This window comes from Aphelocoma coerulescens, chromosome 5, assembly GCF_041296385.1.
Source record: "Aphelocoma coerulescens isolate FSJ_1873_10779 chromosome 5, UR_Acoe_1.0, whole genome shotgun sequence".
NCBI lineage: Eukaryota > Metazoa > Chordata > Aves > Passeriformes > Corvidae > Aphelocoma > Aphelocoma coerulescens.
In genome coordinates, this window is record NC_091019.1 from 12,047,844 (window position 1) to 12,062,812 (window position 14,969).

The window sequence follows — 14,969 nt, forward strand, 5'->3', positions numbered from 1 at the left end:
GTTAGGTTGGTGAGATGCATAAAAGTACATGTGGGCACCTCACAACCCATAATTAGTTTTGCAAGATAGCAGAAAAGTGAAAAAGTAGTGTCTGTCTTTTTATAGCTGGGGAGCTGAGGAAGCCGGTATAATTGAGACATATGCTTTAATTAGAGTGGCACAGGCACTGCGTGGTGCAGGCCCATCACAGCTCCTCTGTTCCAGAAATACAAAACTCAGTTTTCCAAAGGAATGGGCACAAACCTTGTGAATGCCTAACTCGAGCACAGCATATCTTTTCCCAGACCAGAGGCAGAAGCAGAAGATAGAACCTATAAATGGTCTTGTTTTCTTCCATCCCTTCTGCCTGTTTTCCATGAGTTTGCATACCCATTCTCTGCACTCAAAGGTATTTATGAGAAGGGAGAGGAGAACTCTGATCCCAAATGTCATCCCCATTTGTCAGAATATCCCTAACAACCAGGTGACTTACGCTGAGAAGGTTTGATCCCACCTGAGCTGCTTAATGCAGCCTCAAAGGCATCAAAGGTGAGGCCATTCAGGGGCCCTTAGTCACCATCCTCTTTAAGGTTACACATCTCCCTGTTTAATATGCTGAGTTATACTCACTAAGCAACAGCACAGAGCTGCTGACACAGTACTTGGGAGGGATTTATCCTGCAGGCTAATCTCCAACAAAATGGAATAAGTTTAAAATCTATAAATACTGTGTGATTATAGACTAAAAACCTACTAATGTTACTATTAGAATTCAGCGTTTTCAAAGATACATTTATTTCGGGTTAGTTTTACAGGGGGGAAGCCCCGAAACATTTTCTGGGAAAAGCAGGAACAGTAACCCTTTCAATAGATGCCACTGCAAATTATTCAAAAAATAAGATTTTTATAATGTATCAAGAATTTCCACCAGAAACAGAGGAAGAAGGAAGCATAATATGAGAGGGGTGATTGGCTCCATGCTCCTAACAACAATCTGATTTACTGTGAGGTTTCATGGATTACGGGATTCATCCCATGTGCAGTTTTCAGGCAAACCTTGTGATTTACGCCTCTGGTTTCAACTCCCCACCTGGACTGAATACATTTAACTCTCCCAGGTAACACTGAGACATTTTCAAGGAAGAAGCTTCATGCTCTTGCTCCACTGAATAAAGAACTGCATGAACACAGCAAGGGCTCAGACACAAATCTAGGTGGGATTATCAGAGGCTCCCTGTAAGGCACAGCTCACAACATCAAGGCACTCAGCCCTCACCCCGAGCCTGGAGCTGAAGCCTGGAGCATTGGAAAAGCAAAGCCAATCCCCATCTTGTTTTACCTTTTTTAGCATACAGGAACAGGCAGGTTACAGATTAAAAATAAAGGCTGTGTTTTCTTCCCCTGAACCTGAGCAGTTTTTGAAGAAAATGAAAGAGGGGTATGTTTGTTACAGGATATTTATTCAGTTCTTTTGTGCTTCCTGCTGAATGGGACCAAAAGAAAAATAATATAGGGCATATACATATAAGTAAATTATAATTGCAGTTTAATTACCTTCTGATTATTTTCTTTTGATTATTAATAAAATTGACCAGCCTTTTGGTCTGGTTATATTAGGGCTGTCATGGTTGCACTGTAACATGCCCAGTATGGTATTACAACCACACATGAATGAGCTTAAACACAAATTTGGAAAGAAAAACATGCATGACTTGATAACCTACACAATTGTGAAATCTTTTCCTAAGCAGGAATTTCAAACTGTCTCTGGCAGTGTAATGCCTGTAGTGCCCCATTTTGTGGAGCGTAGACAGTAGTGCATAAGCACTCCATTCAAACAGGAACTAATCCTTGCAGAAGATCCTACCCTCTGTGCTTGTTAATTCTGTTCCTCAGAGCAATTTCTTGCTAATACAGCACACCTTTAGTGACAATCCGTGGCTTAAGCCGTGTAGCTCAGTGATTTTAAACCTGTGAAGATGTACACTAATCCTCTCTGCACTCTGATACATTGGCTTTGGTTCTGTTAAAAAGCTGAATTTGTAGAAAAGACCTGTGTGTTTGCTGGACGTGAGGGTCATGCCTGTGACAACGCTGATCTCCAGTCAGAGCATGGTGCCTGTTCTCCTGCAGCTGCCCAGAAAGATGAAAACACACGTGCAAATTCTGGGGAGCAGTCACAGTGTGTGGGACTCTGAAGATCAGTCCCTCATTAAACCTTCATAACTGAACCTCAAGGACTCATTGTTTGGGACAGTTTTCAATGTTGCCCTTTAATTACAGGAAATGGGGGTAAGACAGGGAGGAATAGCCAGGTCATGGGGAAAGGCTCTCTCTGTTATAAAATTTCTTTCCAAACTTTAGAAAACATTTACAAGTTGCCAGTATGATGGAGTAGTCATTAATTCCCTACAATTTAAAATGAAAGTGTGGGAAGACAGGGCTTCTTTTTCAGACTGAGAGAAGGATTTGCATGGCAAAAGGTGTCTCTACCCTGCTGCTGCCTGCAATCTTCCCTTCAGTCACACTCTCAGGCACTGGCTTACTAACATAATCTCACAATCATCTGTGACCTATTGCTACAACACCTACAACTTCTAGAACTGGAAGAGACTAAAGAAATCACAGGCTCTGTTTCCAGTGTAACTCTGATTTTTTCGCATATAATGCCCAGTGCAATTTTTTCAAAAAGCATTAACAAAGTATTGTCATTGCAGCATTTGCTAAAATATCACAGTGCAGGAGACAAATTATTTTTCGCTTGTCAAATTGTTCAATCAAAGCTTGTGGGTAAGTACATTATGGCATAATTCCTAATACTGCATTCAGCACATGTGATCCATTCTTTTCCCAAGCAGTTTACTTATGCTGTTCATTTATGCAGTTATATTTGTACTCTCCTTTATGGTGACCAGTGATAGGACATGAGGGAATGGCAGGAAGCTGTATCAGGAGAGGTTTGGATTAGACATGAGGAAAGATTCTTCACCAACAGATGGTGGGGCTGAAACAGGCTCCCCAGAGGAATGGTCACAGCACCAGTCTGACAGAGTCCCAGAAGTGTTGTGACAATGTTCTCAGGCACATGGTGTGACTCTTGGGGCTGTCCTGTGCCGGGCCAGGAGTTGGACTCGATGATCCTTGTGGGTCCCTTCCAAATCAGGATATTCTAAGATTCTCTGATTTTTCCTGGCATCTGTACCTAAAACAATTGTGTAGTAATTCCTTTACCTATAAACGTCTCAATAAAAACTCATAAAAGTTTTTAAAATGTTCATTCAGGATGATCAAGTCTGGCATGGAAACTTTTGTGTTTGGTAGTGACAATAAAGTATTTACAGTACTCACAGAATGAATGTCACTGTGTGGAGCACTGGAGTTGAACACGGGGTGACTTTGCCACAGCTGACAATATTGAAGGATGCCAAAATACACGGTTAAAACAACAGATGCCTGATGGGCTTTTTTCTGTTCAGGGAAAACCTGAGTAATTCAACAATGCTGTCTCCTTCTAAAGGGTAGTGACCAATTCAGGAAAAACAACCTATCAAAATTTGCCAGTGACAAATTCCCGAAAGATGGCTTCAGTCAATAATTTCTTTAAATGGCTTATGAAATTCCGCTCCCCTCAGAGTTGCAGCACAAGAGAGAATTTCACAGCTATGAATCTCAGCACCTTAGAGCTGGGCAAGTATACTTACATGTTGGAAGTTGCTCTCACAATGGGAAGGATAAGTGAAAATTTTGCTTCCTGTTTTCCTGGTTATAGGTATCAAGCTCCAGCTGATCACTGGGAATATGTCAGAGATCAGTTATTTTCCTGTAATATTAAGGGCAGGTGTTAGCCAAGAGAAATTTCTCCTGGATGTGCTGACATCTCTTTAACCTGTAGGACTTCTCACAGCATCTCAAGCAGCACTTTGATCCTCCCACCAAGTGAGTCAGTGACACAGTTTGTTGCAGCAGGTTTGCTTCCAAGTGGGAGCTATCAAGAGGCACTAAACAGGCTGAGTCATAGCAGCCACCTCGATATTGTCCCAGCCTTTATTAGCTTTTCACCTACCGTGAAACACCAATCTTTAGAATGGAAAAGATGGTAGGGTTAAAAGCTGGTTATTCCTGACAAATGGCCCATAATATCAGCCTTTTCCTTCTTTGACAGCATCTCTCTTAAATAACAGCATGAGGAAAGGATCTACTTTTGAATGAATGTACGTTTGGTTTTTTCCTTGAATGAGCTGTGAGCTGAAGCAAAGATGCCTCTCTTGAGCAAGGGGTTGGATCAAGTGACCTCTAGAATTCCCGTCTGACACAACACTTTTCTACAACTCTGTGCCAGCAAGGCTTCCTGTCCTGCTTATGTCCCCTGCTAACTCATGAAGTGACATAAAGGAACTGCACAGGCTCTGGGCATCGCTCTGTGCAGCAGCTGCCTCAGAGACAAACCTGTGCTAGGGGCTCTTTCCAGGTATTTTCCCTCTCCTTCTATGTCATCCACCACCCTTCATCTTTTGGTGACTGACAGAGAAGGATCCAGCTTGTGAAAGACGAGAAGCTATTGCACAAAGCTAAGTAAGCAACATACACATACTCCACAAGAGCTGTTATTTCCGTTCCCTATAGAACCTGGAATGCAGCTTTGAAATTGCTGGATCAGGTAAATTTTTTTTCAGTCAAGAATGAAATACTAAGTTGCAGGAAGTAGTTCTATGAAAGTGTGAACTCACTGCTCCATCAAAGAAATGCAAATCAAATCACAGAAATCATTTTAATACAATCTTTTCTTTGCTAGTTTTTTGATTAAAGAGCTGGATTTCCCTCTTTACAAAAAAAAAATAGTGATGCTTTGTAACTGCAAACAAGGTTTGCACGTTTTCTACTACCTTTCTGAAACCCTGATGCCATTAACACAGGAGAGGGTTACAGATTATTCAGTCAATGAAACACGTGGATAAGCTTACTTGAGGGAACTTGTCTGTGTGAGGCACAGGAATTTGTGGTTGCTATTATTATTATGATCAACAATTAGTAATAACCCTTCCTCTGCTTCTGGTGGAGGCTGTCCCATTGCCACAGACACTTCACACCTATCATGCCTGACTTCATGCACACTTTGAGAGTTGCACAAAGCTTGGCCCTGCCCAAACCATGTTTTTTTTTCTGTGACCATCTCTGTGGGTTTCCTCCTGCAGACCAGAAGGAAAGGTGCAGACATTTGTGGCTGCTTGTCAGTGATATAGGCAAATCACTGAAAAACATAAAATAGAACAAAGGTTTTCCAGTCCCTCACAGGGTACCTCATCATTTAAATGTGTGTCATCTCCAAGGACTCAGTGCTAGAAACTATAACCTCATTTACCCTGGAGAGCTTTGCTGCTCTAGCAACATAGTGACTCGAATTTTGTATGCACGTGGATGGCTGTTTTTTTCAGATATGTTTCAGAATGAGAATTCTGAATGCTGAACTTTTAACTGTAGATCCCCAAAGGTATATTTTTATCTTTAAGTCCTGCTATGAGTAGAAAATTTGTCCAATTATTGCTTCACATTATCTCTCTTTCCTTGGAACAGGATAACGTGGATCTTGGTGACCTTATGTTTTCGCTCTGCTACCTTCCAACAGCTGGTAGACTAACTATTACAATAATAAAGGCAAGAAATTTAAAGGCAATGGATATCACAGGAGCATCAGGTATGAATGAATTTAAAGCTCAATGTGGATTTCTATCCCATTTCCCTCCCAAGATACAGAATTCAACACTGTCAAATCCCAGAATGATTTTTGAGAGGAGGGTTATACTTTGAGCTCTTGAGTTACTCGAGTACAGGAGTTCATGAGAAATAAATAATATATTTTAGTTTGCTCGGTTTAAAATAAGTTGCTCTTTCAAAAAGATTGCAATATTATTATTTCCAATGCCACTGTGACTCAAGAGTAGAACAAGGTGGCCAAAATGCATTCCCAACACTGGGAATTTGTTTGTGCACAGTCTGTTAGTTACAGCTATGACACAGAGGCAGACTGACCCTCTCTGACAGTCCCCAAGAGCCACTGAGCCAATTCTGCTGTTGCTGGCATATGGACAAAGCAGTGATCATCCCAGAATCCTCTCAGCAACCCTTTCAAAATTCGACAATAAAAATTGCAAACTAACTTAAATAAGATTTCATAGATGACTTCTAAATACTAGCAGGGAGTTGTAGAGCTCTCAGAAAGGAGCTACAAAGAAACATTGCTACATTCAGGAGTGTAAAAATAATTACAATTCTCTTGAGAAATATAAGCCACTAATTGTTATACTTTGAATTGTATTTAACCATATATCAGTAAATCCCGTTGTGAAAAACAGTCATCTTCTGTCTGTTCTACAAATCTAACAAGTAATTAGGCTGCTATAAATAGGCTGATACACAGGCTGTTGTATAAAATAGTCATGTATAACACGCTTCAGTGGATATTTTAATACCTTTTGAGAAGTTGGTACACAACAAGGAGCTTCTTGAACCTGAATTGTTCATTGTAAGCAACCAGGTAAAGCTTTCAAAGCTCCACTGCCTCCCATGCCTTCCACGGTAACAGAAGCTCAGATTCCAGTCAGGTCCAAGAGATTCATTCCACAAGCAGGTATGGGCACACAAGTCTGCTCCCTTCACTTTCCATTTGCGTTTGCCTAAAAGCATCAAAAGAAAAGCAACGTTGTTCTTATGATCCACACAGATCCCTACGTGAAGGTTTCTTTAATGTGTGAAGGAAGGCGGCTAAAGAAAAGGAAAACTTCCACCAAGAGGAACACCCTGAATCCCGTTTACAATGAAGCCATAGTCTTTGACATCCCTCCAGAAAACATTGACCAAATTAACTTGTCGATAGCTGTTATGGATTATGACCGGTGAGATACCTGTAGCTGTCAAATATTGGCTGATAAAATCCTGTACGCTAGATTTGCATCCCGAAAGAAAATTAAAGTTTTTTCCCGATAAGCGGGGAATTAATGTCATGTTGAGCTTGGTAGAAGACTCCAGTTGTTTTTGTTTTGTGAGGCAGAATTTCCTTACTAAATTTTAAAATACAGATTTGCATCCGTAACTGACATAAGTAAGCTATGTGTGTGTTTAGCAGAACTGAAGTAGCCAGGCATTTCATCAGAGAGGCCACGCATTGTTCTGTTTGTGCATTTAAGCCTTTACACACATGCTCCATTTGTAAAGTTGTGTCTTAGAGCTTGTTTGCCTTTGCAGCTAATTACAGAACACAGGCAAAGAACCTTTTGTGTGCTGTAAGGGGGGAAATATTAAATTACTCTAATCAGTGGGAAACAGAAAGAGCAAACCTACGTATTTCCTAATGCATTACATTCTTCAGGCAAGAATTAATCCTAAAAATCCATGATTAATGTTTCTGATAAAATATGTAAATGGTGCGGTTCTGAAGGTAAAGTTTTAAGAAAAAAATATTATGGGCCATTTTCACAGTGTAGGTCACAATGAGGTCATTGGAGTTTGTCAAGTGGGCAACGATGCAGAGAGTCTAGGGCGCGACCACTGGAACGAAATGCTCTCGTACCCTCGGAAACCCATCGCTCACTGGCATCCTCTTGTGGAGGTAAGGCTTTGATTTCCTGCTTCCCCCTTGCAATAATTGTGAATATTCTCCCACACGGCATTAGAAGGTGGATAAAATTTTATGAGCAAACCCAAGATCCACGTGCATGAAGTAAATCCTAGAAAAGGGCTTGGAAACGCTGATGTTAAAATTCAGATGTAACATGCAAGTCTGCTCCTTTCAATTTTAGGGAGACAGAAGGTAATTGATGTCTATAATATATATATATACAGGAAAACACCAAGCATTATACACTCAATTAAGGGTTTGGTTTTGTTTTTTAAACAAGATCTTGGGTAATATCTTTCGCTGATAATGGATATAAAGAAATGGACCTTGTTTACAGAACAATCAAGATCTATTCTTTTTTATATACAACAGCCTAATTTGACTTCTTTTCTTGTAACAATGTATCATCCATGGCACTAGCACATCCCAAAGGATGCCTAACTGCAGTGAAAAAAATATGTTTAAGTGTCTCTGGAGATCTGAGGCGCTGATAAGAAGCGACACAGTCAGAAAAGCTTTTCAAGGTTCCTATGGTTTTTTTTGTTTTGTTTTGTTTTGTTTTTTGTCTTTAGGGCCCTATTCAGCAGGAATGTTATGCAGGTCTTCTGCGCTTGGATGGCTGCCGAAGAGGCTTCCTCACCCTTTTAACCTATTCAGCAGAAATTTGGCATTCCTGTTGAACTCTTTCTTAGCCATATCCTCAGGGGCTATTCCACAGAGTCCAGTGGGGTAAAGATGTCCTTTTAATCCCTCTGTCTAATCCTCTCCCCAATACAGGGAACACTAATCCTGATTCATGAGACACAGAAATTCATCAAAGATCGAAGTAAATTGCTTCCTGAAGTTACCATGACTTACTCCTATTGTTGCTCTCACTGGCTAAGTCAGGCAGTACTCCCAGTCAAAAGGAAGTATCTTGTTTATGAACAGCCCCGGAGTTATCCCCAATGTTGAAAGAGAGGAAAGAGCAGAGTACCCATATGAAGCCAAGAATAATTCTGTCAGCACTAATACTTGGAGCCAGGCAGTTCACAGCCCCTCTGAGTTTACTTTCTGCACCAGAGTGCAGCTGTGTTACCACAGTGCCACCAAAGATTTCCCTATTTGGTTGTGAGCACTGGCCACAGGCAGTTCCAGAAATGATTGTCAGGCATTATGAAGATGCTGCAAGCTGGGAAGGATCCCACAGTCTTGTCCTGTGTCCATAGGGAGTTGCATTTCCTGGTGCCTGGGCACCACAGCAGCACAGTTTGAGCAGGGAGTGGCCACGGGCTGTGTGGCAGCAGGAAGGCTCGATGCCTTCTCACAGCACGGGTGCTGCCAGCATGCAGCTGCCTGTGGGAGAGGATGGGACACAGTGGGGCAGCCCTGCCCGGGTGTTTGTGCCCCCAGTGACAGGGCAGATACTGGCTGAAGTGCCACGCTGGGCATTTGGGAGCTTTCAGCTGTAGCCAAGTGTTGATAGGAATGTTTGACACAGCACACGAGGTGTAGTGTAAGGGTTACTATTGGCCAGAATGCAAGTGTTTCTTAGCAGAAATTGTCTACATCCTTATATCCAACCTGTCTTCCCTCTTTGATAAATTTCATTGCAGCCAGAGCCCACAATTAGGTTTTGACAGCTCTTCCCTTTTCACAGGCATCCTGTTCTTTTCATACATGCCTGGCTAACTTCTTTAGATTTCATTACTGTGGATTGCTTTTCATGTCACTGAAAGCTAAACAGAGACGTATTTTTTTCCTTCCCAGGAATCAAGTGGGGGAGGGTGTCCAGCGCATCCAGGCTGTGCAGAGAAATATATACACAGCATATCATTTTGGTTCCTGAATCAGGATTAGACTCAGCGAGAGCTTCTGGAACCTCTGTGGCCACAGCCATAGGACCCTGAATATTTGCTGAATAGGACCCTCAGTCTTCTACTGTGTGAAGAGCTATTGGTTTCAAATAGCGTGATGTTATCCACTTGTAGCATTAATTCTCCAGCTGACACTACTGCTACTGATAGATTATTTGTATGGTCGTAAGCATTACCCAAATTCAACTCATCATTTCTGTTCAGTAGAGTAACCCAGGTTTTACAAGCAAAATGATAGCAATGTAAACCAACAAATATGGGAAGCAGCAACAAATATTGTCCTTGTATTTGCCAAAAAGGTGCAGTATTGTGAATGGTTAGCTTTCTAAGTATTGTTTTTTCAAGAATGATTGCCATCAGATATTTATTTTTTGATGACAAGTTGCGTCCTCAGTCTCAGCTGGTGCCTCCTTTCACCTGACATGAAAACAAATTAATATGGTTCCTTCAAATCTGAAAAACTGTAAAAAAGTTTTGCTGGGTGAGAACAAGATGCATATGGTATTTGTAATGACAGCATGTTCTTTGAGAAAGGAGATAGCCATCTGTATAACATGGAGGTTGTTAGTCCTCAACCTTTGTAGATGATTTTCCAGTCAACATTTCTGAGTTGTGTCCACGGCACTGCAAACTGTTGGAAGCATGTCCTGGGCAGCGATGCTGAATCATACAAACAAACACTCACACCCCATGTCATTTGAAAATGCTGTTCCAAATATAGAGTGCCTGTGAAGACTTCCTTTATTACTTGTGGTAGAATTAGCAGGGCTGTTTTACATGATGGTATATTGTAAATTCTGACAAATTCTGACCATTAAAAGAAAATGAATCAAAGCACTGGATTCTGTCACGTAATGAAATCTGTGCCCCAAAGCAGGAGACCCTGGGATAAACTTTATGCCACTTAATTTAGCCATGCATGGAGTTCTCCAGTGTTTTCTACAGAGAGCTTGACTCACGTTTTTACATGGGAATTTTTGTTTAAAAGATGCAAATGCAAAGTATGGGTGTTGAATACAGTACAGTCGTCTGCTATGTACTTACAGAGAGGGAGCCCTGGTCTTTAAATAGTGTTCAGATAAGTCTGTGTGCACACACATTGCTTCATGTCTTGTATGTGCCGAATGTTCACCAAGCAGTTTGGATCTGCAACTTTTCTGACACAAATATGGATGCACAGATTGAAGAAATATCTAAAATTTTGGCCTCAAACCTGAAAAATTAGTTTTATAACCTATCAATGAGGATCTTCCACAAAATCAGAATTACTTGTGGGGAAAGAATAGCTTGGAACTTGCAGGAGATCTTGGATCTGTTGTAAATGTGTGCTGCAGCTATAAATCAGAATTCCTGTAAGCACAGTAGTTTTCAAAATCTCTTGGCATGCTGTGGAGAATACAGCTGCCACAGGCAGGGGCATACCTGGCAAACTAAACAGCACTCCCAAACCTGCCCAAGCACAATTTCAGGAGGGCAACCACTGGGCATTTCCAAAAGAATGAAAATAATGTTGCCATGGCAAAACTGTTTCACTGCACCTTCAGCTGAAGCTTTCTGTCAGGAGGCCAGTGATACATGACAATGTGCATATCTGTTCATGCATGAGCCTCACCTCGGGCAGGATCCTGTGCTCTTTACCCAGGCTCATCTCCCAGGAGTCACCAAGGGGAGATGGGCATGAGCAAAGAAGAAGGAGCTCTTCCTTTGGAGTGGGGTTCTCTGATTTCCTGGACAAATCATTCCATATCATTCCTGCCTGGAATGCAGAGCGGGCACGCTTCCCACTGCAACCTGAGCAGCAGAAACTCCTGGGCAGGGGAAAACACCCACACAGCAGGCTCGATTGATGTCCATGGAAAAGTGCAGGAGCCTTTCTAGGATTTGTCCCCAGCAGCTCAAAGGGACATCAGCTGAAAAGTGGTATCATTATAATTGCCAGTGGGTTGCAGTTCTTTTATTTTATTACCATACTCAGTTTATTTAATGCTCAAGGGTCTGGCATCAAAAGAATTATTTTGAGCAGAGTTCTACTAAAACAGGGAAAGAAATCTCTGTGACAGGGAGCATTTAAAGTGGAATCCAGCAGACTTCAAAGGCTTAGAGATGAGGAAAAACCCCTAAATTTATTGAATTCTCCTAATTTTTGCTCATGACTTGCAAACTGTTACTCAGGCTGTGGCATTACTATGTGCTTTGTACAAATACCTGCCTTATCATAGTAGTGCATCTATGGAAAGATAGATATTTTCTGTATTTGGATACTTCACTCTTCACCTGTATACTCCACTTAACCGATGATATTCCCTACACCTGAAATATTTTCATGTTCTGGTTCTGATTGGCCAGTAGACTGCTGCTGTCTTTGGACTGTATTACAATAATACAGCAGCCTGCTGGAAGGAGCAGAGGATAGATAATTCTGCTACAAACTCAACTGGAAACACAGGGAAAACTATGGTCCCAATACTGCTCAATCTTTCTTTTCTGAACTATGATTCTCAGAGGTAAATTAGCAGTAGATTCACAAGAATGATTCCAAAGCTGAAACCCCCATTTGTTTTCTTATTTGCTGTGAATGCATAATTATGCTGTATGGTAAGTATTGTAACTCTAAGATAGAAGAGAAAATCCCTTGGAAATGCATCTCAGCAAGATTTTAATCCCATTTTGCTCTTTAACAATGTGCTATTAAATTATTACTTTTAGTTTTCTGTAACAAGCCACCATGTCAGATGTTCTGTGCAAAAGCAGTGAGTGGCAATGGGAAAGCCTTCCAAGCTACTGACATGAGGCTGAGTACCATGGACAGTGGCCTGATATTCCCATGACAAAACATTCACAGGACGACTCCTCTGCAGCTGAGTGCTCAAGTATTTCTTTATCTGCTTCCACTGAAATCACAAGACATTAAAAGCATCGTTGTTTACTTTTGTTTTGCTTTTCCCTGTAAATAGCCCTGGCAGTGGATAAACAAACATTCATCTCAATCTGGGGAAGCGGGGACTACCAGAACAGAACAGAAAACGAATATGTAGCATAAAAGACCCAATGTTAAAACTGTTTTTACCAGCCATTGCGTGGCTCAGTTTTCCATGCCAGCAGATCCATAAACCACAAAAGCAGTACATGTGAGACTCTTGTTACATAGAGATCCAATTTAACCACTGATGGGGGAACTCCTGGATCAATACAAAATGAAACAACAGCAAAGGACAGAGCAAAAGAGTGAAAAAAGAGTTTATTTCAGTCCACCCTTGGCTTGAGGGGATGGTTGTTGAGGGGGCTTTTGGGTTGTTTTTATTCTTTAGTTTAGTTTGGTTTGGTTTCATTCATGTGTTTTAAACACCAAACATGATATGTAGCTATGTTAACCTGAGCACCCAAAGTCAGAGACACAAGAGATATATTGATTTACATTCTTGTCACTGAGCAACATTCGAGCACTGAGGGGACATGTCTGCAACTGAAATAAAAAATAGCTGAAAATCCTTTCAGTTTAAAAGTAAAAAACAATAAACAGCGACCAGGAAATTCAGTTGAAAAATCTGTTTGACCCAGCTAGAAATCCATCTGAAATGACTTTGCTGTTAATGCATTTTGTTTGAACAGAAGGAAGTGAAAAAAGTGGATCAGGTGACTCCATCTGAAGTGTCATCGATTAAGTGCTTTTTTTCCGTTTAGAACAGTGCATTGCCAAAAGATTGCATCTCAGTATCAAGAGAGAAAACAATGGCTTTCTTATCGAGTAGGAAAAAAAGGATGCGGAGAAAATAATCCACAATACTGTAGAATTTAATAGAAGCCCCCTGTGCTGCGAAAACAGCAGCAGGACAGACTTGGTGACAGCATCACATTGAATCTTGGTGCAGTTAGTGCGACCAGAACTCCGTGCTGAAGTGACAGCCTTGCAGCACGTGAGCCAAGCTGTGCCAGCTGCCAGTTGTATTCCGGTGGCACCGCAGCATCCAAGGCTGAGCAGCTCCCAGAGCTGTGTTTACAGTTCATTCCTGACACAGTGGGTTGGGCAAGGAACCACAGCTGGAAGTTCTCCGGGGCCCTGCGGTTCTCTGGGAGCACATCCATCTCCTTGGAGGCCCACAAAGGGCATGGCGGTGGCGCTGCCCAGGAAAGGCGTCAGCTGCTGAGCGAAGGCAGCGCACGTGGCACAGAGGGGAAGGTGATGGGAGGACTTGTAAACATCTGGGCTCCTCATTTGTTCGTTTGTTTTGTCTGGGCTCTTTAGTTCCTCCTTCTTTTGCTCAAACGTAGACGTAAAACTGAGGTGTTTTACTCGGTTGCATGCTGGCCAGCTGCCATCTTTAATCCCCATCGCAAAGGTGCGTGAAGAGAGGTGTGTTGTTTTGCTGTACTTTTGGTTTTGATAACACATGAACATTGTACTATACTTTATTATTTCTTGTTCAGTAAATAGTCCTGGTATCTCTATGTTTCATGTCTAATTTTGGAGAGTAGAGCCATACCTGTATCGAGGCTCTCTCAATTCGGTGGGCATTTTGTTCGTTCAGTAGAAATAATGCATGATTTCTTTCGCAGTGATGGTTTGAGGGAGAAAAAAATTCTTAATTTTGTAATATGTATTACAATCTTCTAAACACAAGTAAAAATGTACTGTGATTTATTTATATAAATCTAGTCTGAACAAATAAGTTTTGATCTTAATAAAAACTCTGTAAGAAATTGTGCAATTGTAATTTATTACTATTTTGTATTTAATAAATATTAAAGTTCAGTTCATTATTCAGAAAGCTAGCGAACACTTCAAAAACGTTTTTACTCAGTTTTTCTCCACAGATAATGTGTTTTGATAAAATAAATGAGACCAGAGAGGCAAAGCTTTTAACTTTACAGCACTCACACATCATTTGGGAGTTTGGATACTGAAACCTCCTCATGTTTCATCCCATGTCCGCAGTCATTATGACAGAAAGATTATTTGACATATCAGTGGTGAATCTCATCTATGTTTAATATTAAGAAGAAAATCAAGAAGCAACAGAAGTGCTTCTATCAAGTGGCATTGTGTTAAATTAACAAAATTAGTATTTAGCATGTCATGTTGGCAAAATTAGCAATCTTCCTGTCAACACCTGACGTGTAGCTCCAGGAAATTCCCAGAGGTCCCCTGGCAGAGCCTGGAAACAAATGGAGAAGAGCACAGATGTATCTGGTATGACCCTACAAACTGCACCCAAAAAGGCAACACTTTCCTCCTTTTCTCTTGTCCTTTTCTCTTGTCTTTTTTTTCACACTAGCTGAACTGACATATCCATCAGCAAGAGTCCTGCATGTGCATGACTTCTAATGAAGTAAGAGCCTCTCTGTGTCTTTAGGGATAAGCTCAGTCTCTCCTCATTTGGAAGATCTGGCCTCCTTGCACACACCGCATTAATAGAGGGCTTCTGACATGTAACATAAGGCACAAAATATTTCATGCAACTAAGAAATTCATTTCGGTCTCTTCTTGGGACTATTTGATATTGCAGACACATGGATAAGAAATG

The 14,969-nt window shown here is 41.2% G+C and overlaps 1 protein-coding gene across 3 annotated transcripts in view; it reads left to right on the plus strand.

Annotated features, from left to right (window-relative positions):
- SYT9 (synaptotagmin 9) overlaps positions 1-14,145 on the plus strand; it is a 66,442-nt gene extending 52,297 nt beyond the window's left edge. Inside the window, exons 4-8 of one of the 3 annotated variants that reach the window (XM_069016558.1) lie at positions 5,551-5,671; positions 6,698-6,869; positions 7,453-7,582; positions 8,164-8,320; positions 9,341-9,425. In XM_069016558.1, the coding sequence (XP_068872659.1) occupies positions 5,551-5,671; positions 6,698-6,869; positions 7,453-7,582; positions 8,164-8,271 (531 nt within the window). In that variant the 3' untranslated portion in view covers positions 8,272-8,320; positions 9,341-9,425. Of the gene's footprint in view, positions 1-5,550; positions 5,672-6,697; positions 6,870-7,452; positions 7,583-8,163; positions 8,321-9,340 lie in introns of those variants that run through there. The other 2 variants (XM_069016559.1, XM_069016560.1) reach the window with 2 other exon arrangements.
- The last annotated feature ends 824 nt before the right edge of the window (positions 14,146-14,969 follow it).